Consider the following 23,512-nt stretch of genomic DNA (forward strand, 5'->3'; position numbering starts at 1 on the left):
TTGCAGGAGGAACGGAGCGGCGCGAAAGCCGAAAGGCCACGTCATGCTGACAAGGAAAAGACCCCGCCTCTGGATTCCACCAGAGGGAGGGGGCCCACGGAGAGCCAATCAGGAAGGTTCTTCCCCGTGAAGGGAGGGACCGGATACCTGAGCGAAGAGCGTCACTTTTGTCTGGCATTCGAGGGGCAAGGTGCTGGAAAAAGAGTTGTCTTCACTCTGAGCGAACCATGTCCGAGATAAGTACCTCCATTCACCAAATACCTGGAGGCCTACTGGTCGTGGCAGTAGCGGAGCACGAATACGTTCGGTGCTTGTGTGTGCACTGCGGACTACCCGGCGCGGTACCAAGTACCAAGGCCCGATGTACTAAATGTGGTACTTTTTACTTGTGGCCAACCGAGCCGCGGGATTTGTTTGGCATGCTGTGGGGTGCTTCTCCAGGAACTTTGACGGAGGTGGCAGAAGACAAAGAAAAGACTGCCCTGGGTCCCCGTTATACCATATCGAGAGGAACCAAGGCTCAGCTAGCTATTGAACTAAGCAAGCTGGCCACCCAGACAAGCGCAACGGCAGTGGAGGTGCACAAGCGAGGACATTTTGTACCTATACCCACTGGTTGAATCGCTGAAGAACCAGGTGACTCCCCAGCGGAGGAACCGATCGTAATTTCTTCGGAGGAGGAGGAGGAGGAGATGGGTGTAACATCGGTGGCGATGCGCCTACCGGCGAACCACCCCAAAGGCATCAAAAGAGAACAGACAAGTCCGGGGACCATCCGGCGGCGAACGCTGGTGCGGCCGGAGGCCCGTACGAGTCCAACCGCCATGGTGACTCCCAGTGCAACGGAGACAGAGACCGAGACGATCCTAGCGGAGCCCGATGTTATCAAAAAGCAGCGGAGTGGTAAGGAGACCCCACCACCCCCTTACTCCCGCCAGGCACAGACCGCCCTCATGGTGAACGAGAAAGAGAGGCTTGATGCCTACTTGTTCGACCATTTACCGGATGTTCCACTGCCGCCCACGGGGGTCCTCGACGCACGGCTGGTGCGTGACCCCTGGGCGGATGGGGACTCTGCCGGCGATTCGGATAACATCAGTTCCGGTTCCACCGGGAAGAAAAGTCCTGGGGGAGTGTTCTCCTCTTGGAGATCCGACTCAGCCATTGCCCTGGCTCTCCTACAGAGTCGAGGCCCCTCCCGAGAAGCCCAAAGCATGAGGGGGAGTGCCGCTAAGAAACAGTTCATTGGGCGGGGTGTTACCCGTTTGCTGGACAATGTTCTGGACGTTTCTCCAACCCCGGCCCCTAGCCCCCCTGCCCCGGGCACTGCCACTGCCCCGTCACGAGTGGTGCCACTGGGACCTACCAGGGATAAATTATGTAAAAACCCCAAATACTCCAAGGACTTGTGGGACTGGGAGTTGAGTGAAGAGGGGCCTGAGGGGGAGATACCATATTCAAGTGTTATACCTGTACCTAACCCTGTGCCATTTTCTCCTGCAGCTAGAGGGAAGGACCGTGAGTCTCACACTCCAGTAGAGACTGGGTCTACTAGTAAAGTGTGCACAAACTGAACCTCACTAGGTACTATAATGCCAAAGGAAGGAGAGATTGCTCGCGATCTACTGATGCGGGTACGTCCGGTGTATCATCACAGGTAGAGTCTGATGTAGAACGCACTAGTCAGGCCGCAGAGTACGAACACCGCGATAAATGGTGGGCGCCTTTGTTCACCGGATACCATGAGGGGATGGACCGTACGCGGTTCTTGTTAATTAAGAACGATGTAGTAGACCATTGGTGGGCGGCTGGTTCTTTCACTCCGCAGGAGATGGAGGATGAGTTAGATCACCGGTTGAGGGAGATCGAACAGAAACGTATTGTACCTCAAGGCCCCAGTATATTGTATGACGAAGTACTCCCCGAGGAGCCGTTGTTTTGGGTACTGCCAAGCAGGGCAGGGCACCGCACACTTACCAAGCTAAGTCGAGCTGACCGGGCCATAGTCGCTAGATACTGGCAGTCGCACGGTTATGAATATCCCTACGTGCCGGAGCCCATCATGAGAGAGGTTGAAGATAACCGAGACAGTTGGCTTAGGGAGGCAGTTCAAGAGTACCTTTGGACCAAGTACGGTCGGGCGGGGTATCACAATGAGGATAAGATTAGTGAGCTAGTGCGCATATGGAGCATCGGCAGGTGTATTTACATGCACGGTGTTACATACAGGCCTGAGCATGGGCCGGTTCAGTCGTTCGCTGTGACTGTCACTGACCATAAGGGACGACGGGTAAGCAAGCCTTATCCAAGGCACTCTCTGTAGGGTTCTCCATGTTGGGAGTACCCGGGTGTGCTTACAATTACTACCTAATGATGCATGTATTATGATTGTTATGTGTGCTGTTTCCCAGGTGGTTCGCCGCAGGATGGCACTGCTAAAGATAGGTCCAAGTGGGGACCATTGGATTCCACCATAGGGAGAGTGTAGCCCCCTGTAAACAGCACAGGCTATACCTATCTTCCTTCTACTGTGATAAGCCTTGTTAAGATCAGGCGCCAGTAATCATCATGGGTTTTCCCCCGTCATAGCCCTATCCTGAGTGGTAGACGCAGGCCTGGACTCTGCTGCAGGCGTGAGCAAGAGGGGAGGTTCTGCTGACACCATGAGGGGAGGGGCTAGCTCTATATTTAGCAGCCAACTCCGCAGAGGGAGTTCGTATGGTTCTTCGTCCGAGAGAGTAGTTAGGAAGAGTTTGAGTGAACAGTGATATCGAGAGTCTAGAGTTGCTGGTTATTATGCCATGAGCCACGAATCCTGTGGAATGGTCCGAGGAGTATCAGGAGGCTGCGGGCTCCCCGGCGCAGAGTGCCGGAAGAGAGAGAGAGAGAGAGGAACTGAAACGATCAGCGTCTATAGGTAGAGCTGATAGAATTATAGACTGGTGGACCAATGCCCTCACCCCATTGCCAGGGGTGATGGGGGAGAATTCAAGACCCATCTCGAGGCTAACCTCGGGGGTGGGCCACGAGGTATTGAAGCCCTAGCTCAGACCATCCTGCCGGAAGAGTGACTTGGAGGAAAGGAGAGGAGGAAGTATTTGGGCGGAGGCGAGCTGTGTATAACCTGTCCTGGTGATTGTATTGCGGCTGCTGGAAGCCTTATCGTTGGGATATTGTTGCTCTGTCAAATAAAGAGACTATTCTTCATCCGTAAAGACTGTGTGTGACTTGGAGAGTATAACCCTGGGACCCGAGGGGTTCTTCTATACCGGTCCTGTCCCATTACCCTGGGAGTATAGAAGATGGAGGCGCTGCACCACTAAGAGATCATGGAGGCTACCACCCCAGTAGCCCGGTCCTGGCTCCCCCACAACACCGCGGGAAGCTCAGGCCCTCCTGTTCCTAACAGGTACGCACCACACCGCATGCAATCTGCCCTCATGTGCCCTTGACTACACCGTAGAGTCTGGGGGGGGGGGGAAGCAGGGTTACAGATATATATATATTACCCAGCACCAAATATATAATTTTGCCGGCACATTAAGTTCCTCTCCATCTTTAATGCTAACTTTCGAACCTACAGTACGGTGGGGTATAGGGAGACACAATGATTTTCCCATGGTCACAAGGAGCCAACACTAAGATTTGAACCAGGCTGCTCTGCTTTAAGTGTAGTGCTGTTATTGTCAGGCAGTGTCTTTACTCACTGAGCTACTCCTTCAGCTTCTGCATGGTATACAACACACACATATTTACTTATTCACATTCCTTACTGTAATCCATTAAAATGTTATCAAAGAAAGAATCCCATTGCTTTCCATGTCTGTTGCCTTAGAGTTTCTTATGCTATTTTCTTCCTCCAGTTTTGCCTCTATCTTGCACCTGGGAGATATTGATATTTAGCCTGGAGTGTCAGCAAATGTATTTAGGAGGCAATTTAATACAAATTGCATGAAGCAGCACCTTCAAAAGTAAAACTATTTACCATGTTTATATTTAAATGGTAAAAGGACATTGCATACTTTTTTCCATTTTACAACCACCGAAATATTTCCTTTTTATTTGTTTTAAGACAAACAATTTGTTCAAAGGACAGAGATACAAAGTACAGCTCTACTCACAAGTTCATAATGAAGTTCTCCATTTAATGTGACAGCCAAGAACAGTGGGAAGATATTGTTTCAGGTCCCATATGGACCTTCCATCCTCCTGATGACGCTAAATGAATTTTGGGTGAAAAATCCACGAAAATCCCGGAAACAGCTGATTCGCTCATTTCTATCCACAGACATGAATCCATTTTTCGCAACAATCAGAAGATTTTTCTATATCTTTTTTATGTAGGGCTGACAGTGTACCCAGCACAAAATATATAATTTTGCAGGCACAATACATCCCTGTCCATCTTACAAGCTAACTTTGAAACCTTTGAATCCCAATAGACTGCACTCATGGCTATTGTCCCACACCCAGTCACTCCTACCACCCATTGTGGCCACACACAGCTATCTACAGCACTTATTCCCTCACCTGTTGTCTCTGTAAGTTCCCCTCAAACCTTAGATTGTAAGCTCTTCGGGCAGGAATTTCCTTTCCTATTGTCCAATTTTGCTGCACTTATTGTACTATTATAATTCCCTGTACCGTATTCTTTGTGAAGCGACGAGTACACTTTTGGCGCTATATAAATAAAGACATACAATACAATACAATATAACCTACTTTGTGGTATAGGGAGATACAGGGATTTTCCTATGGTCACAAGAAGCCAACACTACGATTTGAACAAGGCTGCTCTGCTTCAAGTGTAGGGCTATCATTCTAAGCCAGTGTCTTTACTCACTGAGCTACTCCTTCAGCTTCTCCATGATATACAATACACACATATTTACTTATGTCCATTTCTATATGTGTGTGTGTTTGCAATGTACAGTATAAAACCAGTGATGACATTACAATTATCTGCCATTACCTAGAGAAGAATACTGTGAGGGATTGTTTTTTTACATTACTTCTCCTTTTGATTTTTTTACATGTAATATTTTCTATACATACAAGTTTAGTTATTGACATTCCTTACTGTATTCAATAATAATGTTGTCAAAGAAAGAATACCATTATTGACTGTTGTCAACGAAAGAATAACCACTGTTGCATTAGGGTTTCTTATGCTATTTTCTTCCCCCAGTTTTGCCTCTAGCTTGCACCTGGTGTGATATACAGCCTGGAATGTCAGCAAATGTATTTGGGAGGCAATTTAATACACATGGCTTAAAACATTACCTTCAAAAGTAAAACTATTTACCATGTTTATATTTCAATGATAAAATGACTTACATATTTCATACTTTTCCCATTTTTATCCACCTAAATATTTCCTTTTAACGTTAAGTAAATACATTTTAGCAAGAATAAATAGGCGACTTACAAATTAAATGGGGATAGATTGGGGGAGTCCTTGATGGAGAAGGATTTAGGAGTGCTTGTAGACAGCAGGCTTAGAAATAGTGCCCAAAGTCATGCAGTAGCTGCAAAGGCAAACAAGATCTTATCTTGATGTAGCCAGGTCTCCCCACACCGTCCGTGCCCCCCTCACCTAGCTGCGGATCGCGGGGGCCGCTGCGTCCAATGGCGGCTCCGTCCGGCGATGGCAGGGGAGAGGGCGGTCAGGTCCCGGCTCGGGGGTTGCCGGGGACGCGTGCGGCCGGTTGCCAAGGCCGCAAGCGCGTCACAGAGCTCCCGGCACTCCCGGAGCCGGGCGGTAAGGGCGCCGCCATTGCCCCTTAGCTCGCGCATGCGCAGTGTCGCGCATGCGCAGTTAGAGCCCCAGAGTCAGGGTGAAGTTGCGCGAGGGCTAGGTTAGGCAGGGAGAGGTTGAGTCAGCCCCCTAAAGCTTGCGCAGGCGCAGTACAGCGTAGGAAAAGCCCGCGAAGCCCTAGCCTACCAGGGAAGGCTCTGAGCTGGGACTACAGATCCCATGAGCCTCTGTATGCCCCATGTGACACCAGGGAGCCAATAGGGCTTAGGACGTCTGCAGAGGCAAGTGGATACAATTTGCGGGCTTGCAGCACGTTGAGCAGTCAGAGACCGGAGAAGCCCAGGGAAGGAGGTAGGGTACAGGAGTCGGGGACTCCCTGTACTAGGCCAGCACCCCCAGGGTCCGAGATAGCTCAGCTCCCCAGTAAGGTGTGTTGCCAGGGGCAGCCCTCAGGTTAGGGACCCTGCCACTTACATTAGTGGGAGCTGGGAAAGGAAGGTTACAAAGAGTTGGAGTCAGGGAGCTGTGAGGGAAGGAAGGTTGCGGGCAGCGAGTGCAGCTCCTGCCCCGTATAGGTACCCACACCCCAGGTAGGCCCCAACTCCCCACTAGCTTAGTGGGTAAATGCTTAGGGAGGCCCAAGATAGGGACGCTGCCCTTAGTGTAGAGTGCTGCCTTGTCAGAGTCAAGGCTGTTAGTGCTGTGAGGTCTGACAGGCAGGCACCTTGTTGCGCAGCACGTTGGCTGCAGCATCCAGTGAGCTACAGCTTGCTGCTTTAGGCACTGGGACTCGTTAAGTGTTATTGAGCATAGTCAGGCTGGGAAGAGCTAAGGGAGTGGGGCAGGTTATTAATCCCTGTTAGGCCCCTAGGAGTTTTCCCCAAAGCCACTTTAGGTTGCGGTACCACAGGGACAGGCCCTAGGTTAGGGTTCCTGTCACGTTAGTGCCAAGGGTTAGTTAGGGACTCAGCGGATGCTGCTGTCCCTGTGAAGAGGTTCGGGCCCACGTTGGGGTCCCCAGAGACTTTCATCAGAGTGAGACCGCCCTGGCGGTCCGCGTACAAGGAGTTCGGTTGGAGGATCAGACGGATTCATCACACGTCTGACCCTTTGCGAAGCCAGTTGTTGATCCGAGTACCAGAGTGCTCGGCAGGTACCATACAGTCATAAGTGCACCAACGGGCCCCTTAGTGTAACTGTGACTGCGCAGTCACCCACGTTCTCTCCAAGAGTGCGGGACATTGGGTGGGGTTCTTTGGACACTGGGTGGGATCACCTGGTGTTGGGGAAGCGTCCTGCGCGACGCAGTAGGTGTCTCCTCTAGAGAGGGACACAGGTTATATTGTGGTACTGCCGTGATATGTTGTTTGCATGTTAGTAAAGTCCTTAGTTATTATACCTCACCGTGTATGTTATTATTGATTGTCCTGCGAGGAACCACTCCCCCTCTGGTGGGAGCAATCGCAGGTGGAAGCGCTGAATTGAGTAGTGGTTACTCCTAGTATAATTGCCCCAGGTTCCCCGTGGCGGAAGCTCAGCCCTCCTGCGAGCCAACAGGTAACGCACCACACCTATGGTAACACCGTAAGTTCCTTGCACCCACATCAGATCTGCGATTGGGGGGGGAAAATACCCGTTACATTGCATTAAACGGGCAATGGATGGAAGGGAAGTAAACATAATTATGCCCCTTTACAAAGCATTAGTAAGATCACACGTTGAATATGGAGTACAGTTTTTGGCACCACTCCTTAGAAAATACATTATGGAACTGGAGAGAGTGCAGAGAAGAGCCACCAAATTACTAAAAGGGGATAGACAATCTAACTTATGAGGAGAGGCTAGCTAAATTAGATGTATTTACATTAGAAAATAAGCGTTTAAAAGGAGATATGATAACTATTTACAAATATATTCGGGGCAGTACAAGGAGCTTTCAAAATAACTATTCATCCCACCGGCAGTACAAAGGTCATCCCTTAAGGTTGGCGAAAAGGAGATTTCACCAGCAAAAAAAGGAAAGGGTTCTATACAGTAAGGGCAGTTAAAATGTGGAATTAATTACCCATTTAGACTGTGATGGCCGATACAATAGATGTGTTCAAAAAAAGATTGGACATCTTTTTAGAAAGGAAAGGTATACAGGGTTATTCCAAATAAGTAAACATGGGAAGGATGTTGATCCAGGGAGCCATCCGATTGACAATTCTTGGAGTCACATAGATTTTATAGAGAACCGATCGCCTATAGAATAGAAGGTCCTAAAACGGTAGGTGCAAGGGAGGTAATAAGCATATATTACACAGTGTGAACTTAGAAGTTCAAAAGTACCCCTCTATATGCACTCTAAACCAAGCATATATATTTCTCAGGCCACAAGGAAAAAAATCCCTATACCAGGAACTAAAAGCGGAAGACGACGAAAAACAAAAATGTTTTAATACATATTTAGTTAATACACTCAAAAGTTTAAAATATATATGTTAACAGAAACCCTCAGAGGAACAGTGGAGACCAGATAGGGATATATCATTCAATTTAATTATCTAGATATTTGTTTATATCAGAGAATAACCCTACTTACTCCTGCGTGTAAATTCAACATGTGATGCCCATAATATTGACACATTGCCTATATATGTACTGTGACATGCAATAGGCAAACAGATGATGGCAGATCCAGAGATATTAGTGCAAAATAAACAGAGGTCTTGGTAGTTGTCCCACATTGGGGCTATTCCTACTAAACCTTAGATACCATCAAATGGAGCACGTTAGAGAAGTGATACCTGGAAATAAAGGCCATTAGACGACTCTTTACAGGAACAAATCCTCCCTAAGTCTGCTGATCAGAAAGCGTATCGCACAGCAGATGCTAATGATAATTATCGACTATGGGGACATTGTATATGGCTCGGCACCCAAACCCACCTTAGCAAACTTGCTCCCTCTACAATTCAATATGCCATTTTGTTCTCCAATGCAACTACAACACACATCACTGCAAAATGCTCAAAGAACTAGATTGGTCATCACTTGAGTCCAGGCTCAAAGTTAATCTTTTCTGTCTTGCCTTCAAAAATGTTCTGGGCAAGCTACCCGTCCACCTGAAGAAGTTCCTCAGCCCTACCACATGCAGCACTTATCATCTAAGATCTGACTCCAACAGACTGTTCATGGTCCCAAGGCTCAACGAAGTATCCGGCCGCTCCTCCTCTTATCGTGCACCTCACAAATATGGCTTAAAATAAGTAATATAAATCAAAAATGGTGTGTAAAAAAAACAAGAAATAGGAAAGTGAAAATGTCCACCAAATTAAACCTTGACATACAGTAATATGGTAAATAAAAAGTAAAAATATGCACTGATGTAAAGAATGTCTAGTAGATAAACCCCAATCTTGGCTCTTCCTCCATAGACAGCAGCTTCCCCAAAAACAATTATTTTCAAACCAAAAGCTTCTAAAGCTGCATTTCAAGCTGTCGTTTTAAAAAAAATGTTGTTGTTTTTTTCCATTCAATAACGCATCAATACATGACAAATGATTAGCTAAGTTGCTGATCGATCCGTTATCCTGTGATCGATCGCTGAAATTTGGCAGGGGGTTCACTAAATGCATCTTGGGTAATCTTCTGGTGCACCTACAGCCAAAGTTCTATGAGGAAGATCATGTGACCAGGCAGGCACTAGATTCAATTGGCTAGAGAGGGCAGGCTAAAAAAGGTGATGCTGTTTCAGAAGGGGAAGGGGATGTGACTTTGTATATGTTGATATAGGAATAAAAATTATCGTTACATTAGAATACATAAAAATGTCTTTACAATTGTTTTATGTTTTTCATTTTTTAAAATGCTACAAGTATTTTCTCACAGTACAGAACTGATTTATTAAAAAAAATACACACATGTAGGATATTGCTTGAACCGCAGCTATGAAAACAAAACAAGGACGCACATGCTGTATCACACAGTACACACACAGTACACCACATCTTTACTAGTATAGCACCCTGCTAGAATGTATTTGTCCCTGCATGCTGTTCCACTGCATCAATATCCTGTTTAATATCAGTGGAATTCGTATGCTTTCAAAGGCCCCAGACCTCAAACATTGGCTATCTTGTGCATAGAATGTGGGTCACAGATAAAAGAAAACGATTGCTTTGGGGTGATTTTTAAAAGGCCTGGTACCAGCTGCTCTAATTCTGCGTGCTTTGTTTTTGCAGATTGGTAACACAGTGCTCATCGTGTTTGTCAGTTACTTTGGAAGTCGAGTTCACCGACCCCGGTTTATGGGCTACGGTGCTCTTCTTGTCTGCACTGCTGGATTTCTCATGAGTCTACCTCATTTTGTCATGGGACCCTACCAATTTGACCAATCAGTTGCAAGTAGGTCACATTTTTTTTAAGGTTATTTGTACAGTATGAGGCTTCTTATGGACAGTTCCAATATAAAATGAACGTAATCCTCCTGGGTCACATCAAGAATTCAAAGTCATGTGTTTTTTTTGTCTGATAAAGAGTTGTTGTTTGTACCAGTATTATAACGATACAGCAGTTTGGAGACTCTAGTGAGTGTATAGACTGTACAGTATATGGATAGACTTTTAGGCATCTATTCATACAAGTACTCATCTACAAAACTGGGAGAAAACTACAAAACATCAGATTTATCAAAGATCAGGAATCCCATTGATAGCAGATGGAGTTTTTCAGCTGGTGCAGTCTTTGTACTTTGTCCCAGTATTGCAGCTTCGATAAATAAACCCCATTGTATCATATGAGCCAAATGTGTACTACAACATGGCTACACAATTAAAGAAACAGCCACACAGAACTAAAGTTACATTAATATATTGTGTATGGAGAAGAAAGAAGAACCAACGTTCATCAGGGCTGATGATGATCCATTTGGGAGACAGAAACGTTGGTTTCTTAATTAGGTGGACATTACTCTAAGCCCATGTTCTGTGGGTGTTATTTATTACAGCTCCAGAAATGGGTTAGTTTTTTCCCCCCTTTATTGTTCTTTGAATTTGACCCCTCTTTATTATTGCCCATAAAAAAGTGTTTAACCATACATCATTTCACCATTGCAGGTGTTTTCAGCAATATTACAGATATTTGCCAGCCCAATGGCCCAAGCAACATCCTCAGCAATGACCAGTGCATAATGAACACCAACAAGGAAGATGGCAATGTTCTGTCTATTCTGTTTATAGGGCAGACTCTTCTTGGTATAGGTAGTGTTCCTATTCAGCCCTTCGGTATTTCTTACATCGATGATTTTGCCAGCAAGAGAAACTCTCCACTTTATATAGGTGAGGCTGAAGTAAAAACTATGGCTCTTTGAGTTAACATGATTTTCTGTTGTACCAGTAAAAACAACATCCAAACCAATTCCTACAGTCTATATCTACACACTGCTTAACTAACTGCATGTGGGATGAATGCTTGTGGCACCAGGGAACAGTGGGCAGTTATGGTTTTCGGGCATGCAATTGCTCGTGTTGTGGTCACATGGCCTACGTCCATCCTCTGATGTCAGGAACAGTAGAAGAAGTCTACTTCTTCCTTTTAATTGGTCTTCTGAGTGCCGAGGTCACAACCTCTCTTAGAGATGAGCAAAACAGTCATGATGTTGGGGACAACAACACTAGGCAATCAGGGTTCCACTCAATATTATGTTTCCACAGTATCATGGGGCATTCAAGGACTACTGCAAGTACAGACGAGACAACGAGTATTATAAGGCATATCTTAAATTAGCCTGGTTACATGCTGGGTACATGCTGGGTGTAACCTGGCTAGTTTAAGGCAAGTTTAAGGCATTTCTGCATTGACTAATGACCAATCGGATTAACACAGCAGGGGTCCCTGGCAGACCCATTCAGTTTGAATGGGACTGCCAGGGACCCCCGCTGTTAATCTGATGGGCCATTAGTAATGCAGAAATGCCTTAAACTTGCCTTAAACACGACCCAGCATGTACCCAGCATGTACCTGGGTCTTTTTGGCGATTGTCACTGGTTTGTGTTAGAATAACCGTCGGCACTACAGTATGTTTGGAATACACCCGTTGACCACTGTCTGAGTGATTAATAAAATAGATATTTAAGATACTTTCTCTTCATTGTTATTTGCTACCTTCAGCAGGGACGCGCTGCACCATTTTGTGGCACACAGTTGCATCATATATAGAAAACAGTTTCTTACATCTGGTGCAGAATTTTAGAAGCCAGAACGTTACACCACCAACTTTCCAGATTAAAGGGAGATAAGGGATGCGCAAAGGCCCATGTTTTTTACCAATTGGGCATCATGTAACTCCTCCTCCAGATAAATATTATGCACACTCATTCAAGCAAGAAGGGTCCTCATACCATTTATTATGTATGGAAAATACCGACAAAGCACTTTTTTAATCGGAGGAGCCTTCTTACTTGAATAAGTGCACCTATCTTTCATCTGGATGAAAATGTATATAGTGCTAGTCCGTGGAGATCCCACCATGAAGATATGCAGCACCATCTAAATATATCTACTGGACACTTTTTCTGTTGAAAATTAAACAGGAAGTACAAAGCAAGCATTACTTTTTTGGATCATGTAACTCCTACCCACTGTAACAGGAGGAGAATGTTTATAACAGAATCAGGAAACTCACTTCGACTAATACTGTAGTTACCATGTTCTTATAATCATGAGGATAACACGGTGGCTAGGAACACCATTGATGTTGAGCCAGTGAGTGGAAGAGAGTGGGGTCTCTGTATAAATGTGTGTTTAGATGCAGTGCTCCTGTTTTTGGTGCAGAGCTGTGGCATATGAAAAAACAGTTTCTTACATATGATGCAGTAATTTAGACTCACATCAGTTAAACGTGAAAGAATAGTGCACAGAGACACATATTATCCTTGCAAACTCCTACCACTGACACTCCCCAATGTGCAAGCTGGGGCAGCCAGACCACAACTGGAGGAAATTGCTTTGCCACATGCATCCTAATGTTGTGTAATTAGTGCCCCCCTTATTCACTGTCTCCGTTATATTATCATGTGAATGTGATGGACCAAAGGATGGCCAAAATCGACTTCACGTTAGGTCTGCAGATGGTAACACCATGACCTATTGATGCTCCTTTTGCTTCCCAAATCCCTCATGACAAATAACGGACACCAAAACATATAAACACCACACCATATATGGGATACAGTATAAAGGCCACCGCTTTTATTTGACACCCACACCACCAACTGATTTAACCTTCATATTATAACCAGCAACAAATGGAGCCATGCCAGATTTCCGGTGGCAATGTCTTGAGCCTACCCATGTACGTGACTCGTGACTCCCACCACTGGCAGGATAAACAGCTCAGCCACCATTATATAATTCATCTTGTGATGATGCTCCCTTCCGGATATACAAACAAGGCATTACAAAGCTCAGACAAACTCACCAAGGCATTAAGCCACCCTCTGCCCCTAGCCTCAGTTTGGCAACCTCAGAAAACCCTGCCAGCTATGACAGGATTAAACCCAGATGTATAACATACTTTCATTTATTCCCCATTACATTATATTTCTTTTTTATATCCTCCCCCTTGATATATATATGGGGCAACATTACACATACCAAGAGATCGACCATCAAAAATGCTATGAGCTGAGATCCCGTGCGTTACCGATACCGTTACTGATACTGCTTAAACCAGCCAAACTATAAACAGGCAACTAACTATATAGCCCTGGGCTACCTCTCCCCATCCTTATACCTTACTAACCCCCACCAAACCAATAGAAACCCAGGGCAGGAGGATTGAGGGGAGAAGGGACACCGTCAGTCATGGCCGCCCCTCACCCATGTCTCATGGCTTGCTTGGTGGTTGTACCCAGGTGTTTGATAGTTCAAACAATGTAAATATAATAACAATGAGAGGTTAAGGCCGGAATTTCTACTTTGTGATGTCAGGTAAAGTATGTATTGAGTAAGAGCTGACCTTTTGCTTTACATGCTCTAATCCATTTATATGTTTGAATGTCACTTCTGTTTGCTAAGCAATGTTCATGTGCAAGCTTGTCAGTCTAGGCCCTTATTCTGTAAGATGTGATAGCGCAGAAGATGTCCTATCGCATGAAAAGCCCCATTAAAGTCAGCTGGACTTTTCATGTGATAGCACGTCATCTGCGCAATCACATCTTACAGAATACAGGACCAAGATTATTTCCAGTTTGTCTGTTGCACATCATGCGGTCGAACAAATATTTAATTGAAACATTCTTACCAGTGCTGAACCTAAGCACAAGAAAACTAAAGTTAAGGAATCCAAACTGCCCCAATACTATATGCAGTAATTTTCTATTACTATATACCCTAAAAGAGTTTTGAATACAATATGTTGCAGGTCCCTCTAGCAGCAAAGGAGCTACAGTACAAATACTGTCAGGGTTGCCACCACTCCGGGTTTGACCCAGAGACTACGGGTTTTGGCCACATATCTCCGGGCTACGGGTTTACCTAACAGAACCACCAAGCAATATGCTGCTCAAAATCCGGTGCTCTAAAGTCTTCCTCATTAGTCTTAGGAGAAACAGTCCAAACGTATACGTAGCAGTATAATATTCATCCTCTAATATTAAAGTAGGTTATTTACTCACGGCTTGATGAACGGTGACGTGCATATAGTCCCGCAGCTCCGCGACTCGGCACATCCACATGTGGCCGGTTACTAATCTTCTTAGGATGCAATAATCAACTGGCATAACAGAGAGCACAATGCTGTTGAACTGCAACACACTCACGACCTACCGGATTCGTCTCCTGTCCGGTTCATGTAGTCCCGCAGGCTCCGTGACGCCGCGCATCCACGTATAGCCGGTTTAATGATATTCTTGGGGTATAACAGCCAACTGGCATAACGAAAGGCACAATATTGTTGAACTGAAACACACTCACAAGCCGCTGGACCGTCTCCTATCCGGCGTGCTGCCAGGACGAATTCAATGCGGAGGGCAGACATTCCAAACAGGAAACAATGCGGGTGCACAGCTTCTCACAAAAGAAAAATTGGGATATATTGATCAAAAGGATTTATTCATATAAAAACATAAAAAAGTTCTGACACTTACGCGTTTCACACGCAGTGTGCTTTATCACACACGTGTCTGTGTCAGTACTTTTTTATGTTTTTATATGAATAAATCCTTTAAAATTCATTCATAAATCTATGAGTTTACATAGTAAACCTCCGGATGGCGGCGTTCGGCGGCATTGGGCGGAGGCATTTCCCAGCATCCTTGGCGTCCTCCCGGCATCTTCCCATTCAACTCCTGTCAATATAGCCGCGCGGCATCAAATGGCGCCGCATTGCCATTGTCAATGGGAACGCCTCATGATGTCGCATCACGTGACCCCGCATTACCATGACAACGAGATGCCACGGCGCAATAAGGTGTCCCGTTGTCATGGCCAATTGACGGCGCGCGATGTCACATAGCATCGCGTTGTCATGGCAACGCGTTGTCATGACAACGCTTCACCATATGACACCGCACGGCCATATTGACAGCTTGCAGGGGGAGATACCGAGAGGATGCATGAGGATGCCGGGAGACGAAGGTTAGCGCTAAGTTTAAAAATGTTATTTCCTGGTTGGCCTTCAGTAGAAGTTGACAACTGTAAATACTGGTGTTGAATTTTGTTAAAAAAAACAGGGGTGTCTTATCCAGTTTAACCATTAAAAAATGTTTGCCATTAGTATACTTTGATAAAAAAAAGAGAACGCCCTCCTACTGTCTCTGTACGTTCTACCTACCTACCAATTAGACTGTAAGCTCCTCGGGGCAGGGACTCCTCTTCCTTAATGTTACTTTTATGTCTAAAGCACTTATTCCCATGATCTGTTATTTATATTATCTGTTATTTATTTGATTACCACGTGTATTACTACTGTGAAGCGCTATGTACATTAATGGCGCTATATAAATAAAGACATACAATACAATACAACTGCCCCTTTGACACGTTGCTAGTTTTTTCATACATTAACTGGACATTTTCTATGTTGGAAAGATATTACTAAAAATACATCTATGGCAGAACCTCTTTCACTGGATTATTTTTCGGAAATCGGATTTATTACTGTCTCTTGATCTCCATAATGAAGAACTGCTGCTGCTGCATTCTTTCCTTCATTAGACTTCCGCTACTGACGAGCGAGAACAAAAAACAATGTGCCCTTATACAGTAACTAACTTGTTATATTCGCGCAGTGATTGCACGTCGTTCTTTTTCGCAGGCTAAGGATTTTGAGCATGCATTTATAATGCTATTAATAGGTCTTAAATTGCTATACATACAGTTCCTGTGAAGTTTGAGTGACTCCACCCCAGCACTACCTTGCCAGTGAGCCAGTGAACAAGAAACAAAGAAGCCCAGCGCTACATCCAATATGGCAAAAATACACAGTGAAATAAAATTTCACTGTGTATTTTTGTCATATTGGATGTAGCGCTGGGCTTCTTTGTTTCTTGTTGTATACATTTAGCCATGCCCAGTAGCACTCCTTTTGACACATATATATATATATATATATATATATATATATATATATATATATATATATATATATATATATATATATATATATATATATAAAATGTGGTAATTGTGTTTTGTTTTTAGAGCATGCTGGGTATCTCTGTGTTCAGTGAGCCAGGGAGTCAGTGAGCCAGGGAGTCAGTGAGCCAGTGCCTACTGGATATTCGAGATGGGCAAACTTACATAGTTACATAGCTGTAGTTACATACAGCAGAGACTGCGACTATTCTAACACAAACCAGTGGCAATCGCCAAAAAGACCCAGGTACGCCCAGGTACATGCCTTAAACTAGACCCAGCATTTTTGCATTGATTAATGGCCCATCAGATTAACAGCGGGGGTCCCTGGCAGGCCCATTCAAACTGAATGGGACTGCCAGGGACCCCTGCTGTGTTAATCCTTTGGGTCATTAGTCAATGCAGAAATGCCTTAAACTTGCCTTAAACTAGCCAGGTTACACCCAGCACATACCCAGAATGTAACCGGGCTAGTTTAAGGCAAGCTTTAGAATAGTTGTGGTCTCGTCTGTAGTTACATAGTGACATACCTGAAGTCACATAGTTACATACCTGAAGTCACATAGTTACATTCTTGAAGTTACATAGTAGATGAGATTGAAAAAAGCCATATTTATTTATTTATAAAGTTTTACTAGGAAGTAATACATTGAGAATTACCTCTTGTTTTCAAGTATGTCCTGGGCACAGCGTTATGATGACAATATATATGTCCATGAAGTACAACCTATGCTAAAATTAGAGGAATTGTAGTTCAACCCACGAACATTTGCGCAAACTTTCGTCAACCGTCGCAAACCTGCAAAAGTTCATCTGCACAGTTTTTGCTTAAAATCCGTGTAAACGCATGGAATTCTGCCTAAAGCCCACCTTTCCCTTACTTTCGCTGGGGAAAAAAAGTTTTTTTTTTTTTAAGTTCATTTTTGCAAACTTTTTCATTCTGAAAGTTTGCGGCAAAAACGGAAATTTGCACAAGCAAAGAAAAAAAAAGGGCAGCGGCGTTTATCGCACTCAGCCGCAGCAGCAGCAAAGATGAAGGTTCGTAAAATGAAAGTACGCACGAAAGCGGAAAAAAAAAGAGAGAGGCGAGTGTTTCCAAACTAAGACATGGCGTCGACGATTTGCGGTTGCATTGCCAATGTATTCCACAGCGCATGCGCAAAGATTTCAGTTTCCTTGCACCAAGAATGTTAAGTATTTTATCTCTGGAACAAACTGTTTTGGTGCATGCTCTAAAGCAGGGCTGTCAAGCATGTTGCTTGCGGACCACATGCGGCCCTCAAGGTGTCACCATGCGGTCCGCGCCCACACATCAGACAGACGCTGCACTGGAACCAGGGGGGGGGGTGGGACAACGGGCCCGACATCTATGGGGGTTAGGCCGACAATCAAAGTTGCGTCTGGCACCCGGGCCTTCTTTCCCCCACACTTGTGCATGCTGGAAGGAGGGCCTGGCTAAAAGTTGGGAACAACTTCTGCGGAAACAGAGCCCCCCCCAAGGTGAAAAATGAAGTATGTATTGTGGGGGAGGGTTATCGTGTGTGTATTAAGGGAGAGGGTGGTATTGTGTGTGTGTGTTGTGGGGGAGGCAGGGTATTGCATGTTTATTGTGTGGAGGGGTGTATTGTGTGTGTATTGTGGGGGAGGGGGGTATTTTGTGTGTATTGTGGGGAGGGGGGTATTATGTGTGTGTGTTTTGTGGGAGAGGAAGAGGTGGGGTAGAGAGAAAGGGGGAGAGATACAGTCCCCCCCCCCCTCCTCTTTCAGGGTCACTTACCGGGATTCTGTTTCCTCTTCTCAAGAGACTTCTGTGGATGGAAGAGGGGATAGGGAAAGAGAAAGGGGACGGGGGACATGGAGAGAGGATGGGAAAGTGGATGGGGAGAGAGAAATGGTATGGGAGAGTGGGAAAGGGGATGGGGGGATGGAGAGAGGATAGGAAAAGTGGATGGGGAGAGAGAAAGGGTATTGGGGAGAGATGAGAGGTAGAGAGTGACTGAGAAGGGATCGGGGAAGAGAGATATCAATGATGTTTACAGAACATATTTTTAATAAGGAAACCTCAAGAAAAAAGTGTACGCATACTGTAGGTTTTATTGATTTTTTTTTTTCTTGGTCGGACTTAAGAATTGTCCAAGCTATTGTGTGTTTGACATGGCTGCTTGGAGATTTACTTCTGGATAACCCTAATAAAAGGAGCTTTCTGACTAGTGATTTGAAAGAGAGTGTGATAATGCTTCCAGCTGTTTGCTAAGTTCTATGTGTTATGTGCTTTTTGCACAGTTTGTGGCAGCTTTAATGGCACTTAAAAAAAACCCACATGTCTTTTTGGAAATAGACTAGCATTGAGCCGGGGCCCCTGAAGCATTGACTGTATTAGTTCAGTCAATAATGTCAGTGTTGCAAGATACTGTATGGGGATGCACAGAATCGGGATTGGGCTGTGTACTTGTTTTGCCGTAAGGAAATATAACAGTGCTTGCTGTGTTTTCCGTTTAGCTATATATTAATATTTATAGAATATATATATATATATATATATATATCTATAAATCTATCTATCTATCTATCTATCTATCTGTCTGTCTGTCTGTCTGTCTGTCTGTCTGTCTGTCTGTCTGTCTGTCTGTCTGTCTGTCTGTCTGTCTATCTATCTATCGGTCTATCTATCTATCTATCTATCTATCTATCTATCTATCTATCTATCTATCTATCTATCTATCTATCTATCTATCTATCTATCTCTCTGTCTGTCTGTCTGTCTGTCTGTCTGTCTGTCTGTCTATCTATCTATCTATCGGTCTATCTATCTATCTATCTATCATCTATCTATCTATCTATCTATCTATCTATCTATCTATCTATCTATCTATCTATCTATCTATCTATATATATATATATGGAAAAAAGAGGAGAGAGCGCACGCCCCATAGTGTGAAACTGTAGATTTAATGAGGGGAAGGGGAGGAAGGGGGGTAAGAAATGCACTCACAAAAGTACAGATAATATAGGCATTGTGTGATAATAATCACCACCATCCGGTTGCTGCGCTCCGTCCTGGGGGATACCCGATCTCGAACAGGATGGGCCACAGTCCCAGCAGATGTCCCCAGTCATTATGCACAGGCATCTAGTTTATTTATGTGCCACCACAGTATTAGATTAATTCATTTTATATTCACATATCATTTATTCACAATTTATTAATATTTGAATAATCACTAGCACATAATTTCTAGATAAATTAACCACACACTTCCAGAGGCGCTGCTTTTTTTCTTTTGTTTGTCTATATATATATATATATATATATATATATATATATATAGATAGATAGATAGATAGATAGATAGATCGATCAGCATATATACAGACATACCCCACATTAGCGTACGCAATAGGACCGGAGCTTGTATGTAAAGTGAAAATGTACTTAAAGTGAAGCACTGCCTTTTCCCCACTTATTGATGCATGTACTGTGCTGCAATCGTCATATATGTGCATAACTGGTGTAAATAACGCATGTGTAACAGGCTCTATAGTCTCCCCGCTTGCGCACAGCTTCGGTACAGGTAGGGAGCCGGTATTGCTGTTCAGGACGTGCTGACAGGCGCATGCGTGAGCTGCCGTTTTTGGCTATTGAGCGAGATGTACTTACTCGCCAGTGTACTTAAAGTGAGTGTACTTAAACCGGGGTATGCCTGTATATGTTTTTTTTTATATAGGAATGGTTGTAATATACAGATGTAATGTGATTTAGAGCCTTATAATATATCATTCAAAACAGCCGTTGAGGCCATTTTCAGTCCAAAATCCCCATTGACTTTAAAGGCTGCTTTGGAAAATATAGAATGCCCCCAGCTGTGATCCTGCAGCGGAGAGGCGCTGCTTTGTCTATAAAAAAGGGAATAAGAGTGGCAGTGAACTCTCACTACTTGTGCAGTCCTTCAGATGTATACAGTAGCAGTGTGGTTCTGCTACCAAGGAGTCATGTTACATCTGTAAGAGCTATTCAGGCTTTACTGGGCATAGCAATGTTCTTACTGTAACTATTAATATGAGCGGAATATTCAGAGTTAAACCCTTTATCGTAGTTGTGTGATTTACTTTATAATACTGCTTTGTCATTGTAACCCTAAATTCGGTTGTACCATTTTGTCACCACCTAATGGGAAATGGCTGGATAGCAGACTACTTCATCAGGTTGATGTACACTGGGGTATACAGTATACTGTATGGGATCTCAATACATAGGGGTTATACAATGAACTGTGATAGCCCCGATTGGGGTATCACACAGATAGTCCTATAGAAGTCAATGGGAGTTTCTATGAGAGAGTGCCCTGGTCATCACTATATAGTAGCAGTTTTGGGGAAAAAACCTATATACTTGTATGTATGTCTTTATTTATATACAGTATAAACCCTTTTTTTGGTCACAGTTGTGTTGAAAACAAATATAGTACCACACAGAGTTAAAGAAGTTGATACATTCTATTATGATATTGTAAGTGTATAAACGTCTTTCTAACTCCCCCAATGGACTCTACACAAATTACACGCTGACGCACAGGGCAAAACTGGAGAAAATTGCTGTAATACAAACAATGACACAAGGTCAAAATGCTTCTCCTTAAAAAATGTTGGTTTAGGCAATTGCCTTCATAAATACCTCCCAATAAGGCTTGTTGTATCGGATTTCAGAGTGCAATTTTATATATATGTATATACTGTGTACATATATGTGTGTATATATATATATATATATATATATACTACCGACACACTTTATTGCAGCACGGCTAGCACCGCAAGCCGGGGGATGCCCCGGCGTGCTAGCCGCACTCCCTCAGCGTGCCGCGCATCACCGATGCGCGGTCACGCGTCATCGGGAGCCTGCGCCCCCTGCACGCGCGTCCAGGGCTCCCCGAGGGAGCCCTGGTGTCCCGCGATGTGGGGGATGGCGGCAGGGGGTTCCGGGGGACCCGGCAGCGGGAGTGAGAGCGCCCCGATCGGAGGGCGCTCCTCCGCGGCTTTGGCGCGCGCCGGGCACCCTCCGGCGCGCGCCAGGTTACTGCTGCGGCCGAGACCGGGCAAATGCTCGAATAAACTCGGCCGCAGCAGTATATACATACACTGATGAGACCCATTAAGGTCGAAACAGCTGTCTGTGGGTGGTTTTCTGGGTATGCACCTTAACCCTGGCTGTGCTCAAAGCTGTGACCATGCAGCAAGCTTAAGCCTATAGGGAACCATGTTAAAAATGGTTTTTGAGGCAAAAAGTGGCACTGTGTGCTCATTTGCATGTCATTTCCCAGAATCCCTTGCTGCAGTGGAAGTGCTGTATGCTGGGTGATAATGGTGAAAGGTGGGGTTGCAGACCTGCCTAAGACATGCAGATGAGCATACAGTTGTATTATATATACACACACACACATATATATATACATATATATATATACATATATATACATATATATACATATATATATATATGTGTGTGTATTAAATGGACAGAGAGAGTGTGGGCGAGAGACAGAGAGAGTGTGGGCGAGAGACAGAGAGAGTGTGGGCGAGAGACAGGAGAGAGTGTGGGCGAGAGACAGGAGAGAGTGTGGGCGAGAGACAGAAGAGAGTGTGGGCGAGAGACAGGAGAGAGTGTGGGCGAGAGACAGGAGAGAGTGTGGGCGAGAGACAGGAGAGAGTGTGGGCGAGAGACAGGAGAGAGTGTGGGCGAGAGACAGGAGAGTGTGGGTGAGAGAGACAGGGAGGGCAGAGAGACAGGGAGGAGAGAGAGACAGGGAGGAGAGAGAGAGACAGGGAGGAGACAGAGACAGGGAGGAGAGAGAGACAGGGAGGAGAGAGAGACAGGGAGGAGAGAGAGACCCCATACAGCATACAGAACATACATTTAAGGAGAGACAGAGAGGAGATGGGGGGGACTGACTGATGGGGGGGAACTGGGTGGGGAGATGGTGACTGACTGGGTGACTTTGACTGACTAGGTGGGGGGCTGACTAGGGGGGTACCTCTGGTGTCCCACACACACACACCCACACACACACACACACCCATACACACACACACACACACACACACACACACACACCCCATATACACACACACACACTCCCCCATATACACACACACACTCCCCAATATACACACACACTCCCCATATACACACACTCCCCCATATACACACACACTCTTTCTCTCCCATATATATATATATACACACACACACACACACACACACACACACACACACACACACACACACACACAAACACACACACACACACACACACACACACACAAACACACACACACACACACACACACACACACACACACACACACACACACACATACACACACACTCCCATATACACACACACTCCCATATGTACACACACACTCCCATAAATACACACACACACACATACACACTCACACACTCCCATATACACACACACACACACTCCCATATACACACACACACTCCCATATATACACACACTCCCTTATACACACACACACATTATATACACACACACACTCATATACATACATACACACACATTCTCTCACTCTACACACACACGGGGGGGTCGGAAGAGAGGAAAGGCCGCGACCAGCACCACCACCCTGCTCCCCCTCTCCCCGCGCCAATCTCCTGCCCCGCACAGGCTGCGGGAGCGCCGGGCACGTGGGGGGGAAGAAACCCCCCCGCTACCACCTCCATGCAGGCAGCGGGACCGCAGGGGACGTGGGGGTATCGGGGTGAAGCGGGGACCTGAGGGACATCCCCGCTCCAATCTCCTGGCCCCACGGGCTGACACGGGGATCGGGGTGAAGCGGGGACCTGAGGGACATCCCCGCTCCAATATCCCGACCCCGCGGGCTGACACGGGGATCGGGGTGAAGCGGGGACCTGAGGGACATCCCCTCTCCAATCTCCCGGCCCCGCGGGCTGACACGGGGATCGGGGTGAAGCGGGGACCTGATGGGCATCCCCTCTCCAATTTCCCGACCCCGCGGGCTGACACCGCGAGCTGACACACCCCGCTACCACCTCTATAACTGCGGGCAGCGGGAGCGCTGGGAACAGGGGGAAGGCACAGATAGTAC

At 45.4% G+C, this 23,512-nt stretch overlaps 1 protein-coding gene across 5 annotated transcripts in view; it reads left to right on the forward strand.

Annotated features, from left to right (window-relative positions):
- The window catches only part of SLCO2B1 (solute carrier organic anion transporter family member 2B1), a 194,908-nt gene that overhangs the window by 104,561 nt on the left and 66,835 nt on the right, over positions 1-23,512 (forward strand). For all 5 annotated transcript variants that reach the window (XM_075592777.1, XM_075592778.1, XM_075592779.1 and 2 more), the window contains 2 exons: positions 9,985-10,147; positions 10,858-11,079. In XM_075592777.1, coding sequence (XP_075448892.1) covers positions 9,985-10,147; positions 10,858-11,079 — 385 coding nt within the window. The remainder of the gene's footprint in view (positions 1-9,984; positions 10,148-10,857; positions 11,080-23,512) is intronic.

The sequence above is a fragment of the Ascaphus truei genome, chromosome 3 (genome assembly GCF_040206685.1).
Source record: "Ascaphus truei isolate aAscTru1 chromosome 3, aAscTru1.hap1, whole genome shotgun sequence".
Classification (NCBI taxonomy): domain Eukaryota; kingdom Metazoa; phylum Chordata; class Amphibia; order Anura; family Ascaphidae; genus Ascaphus; species Ascaphus truei.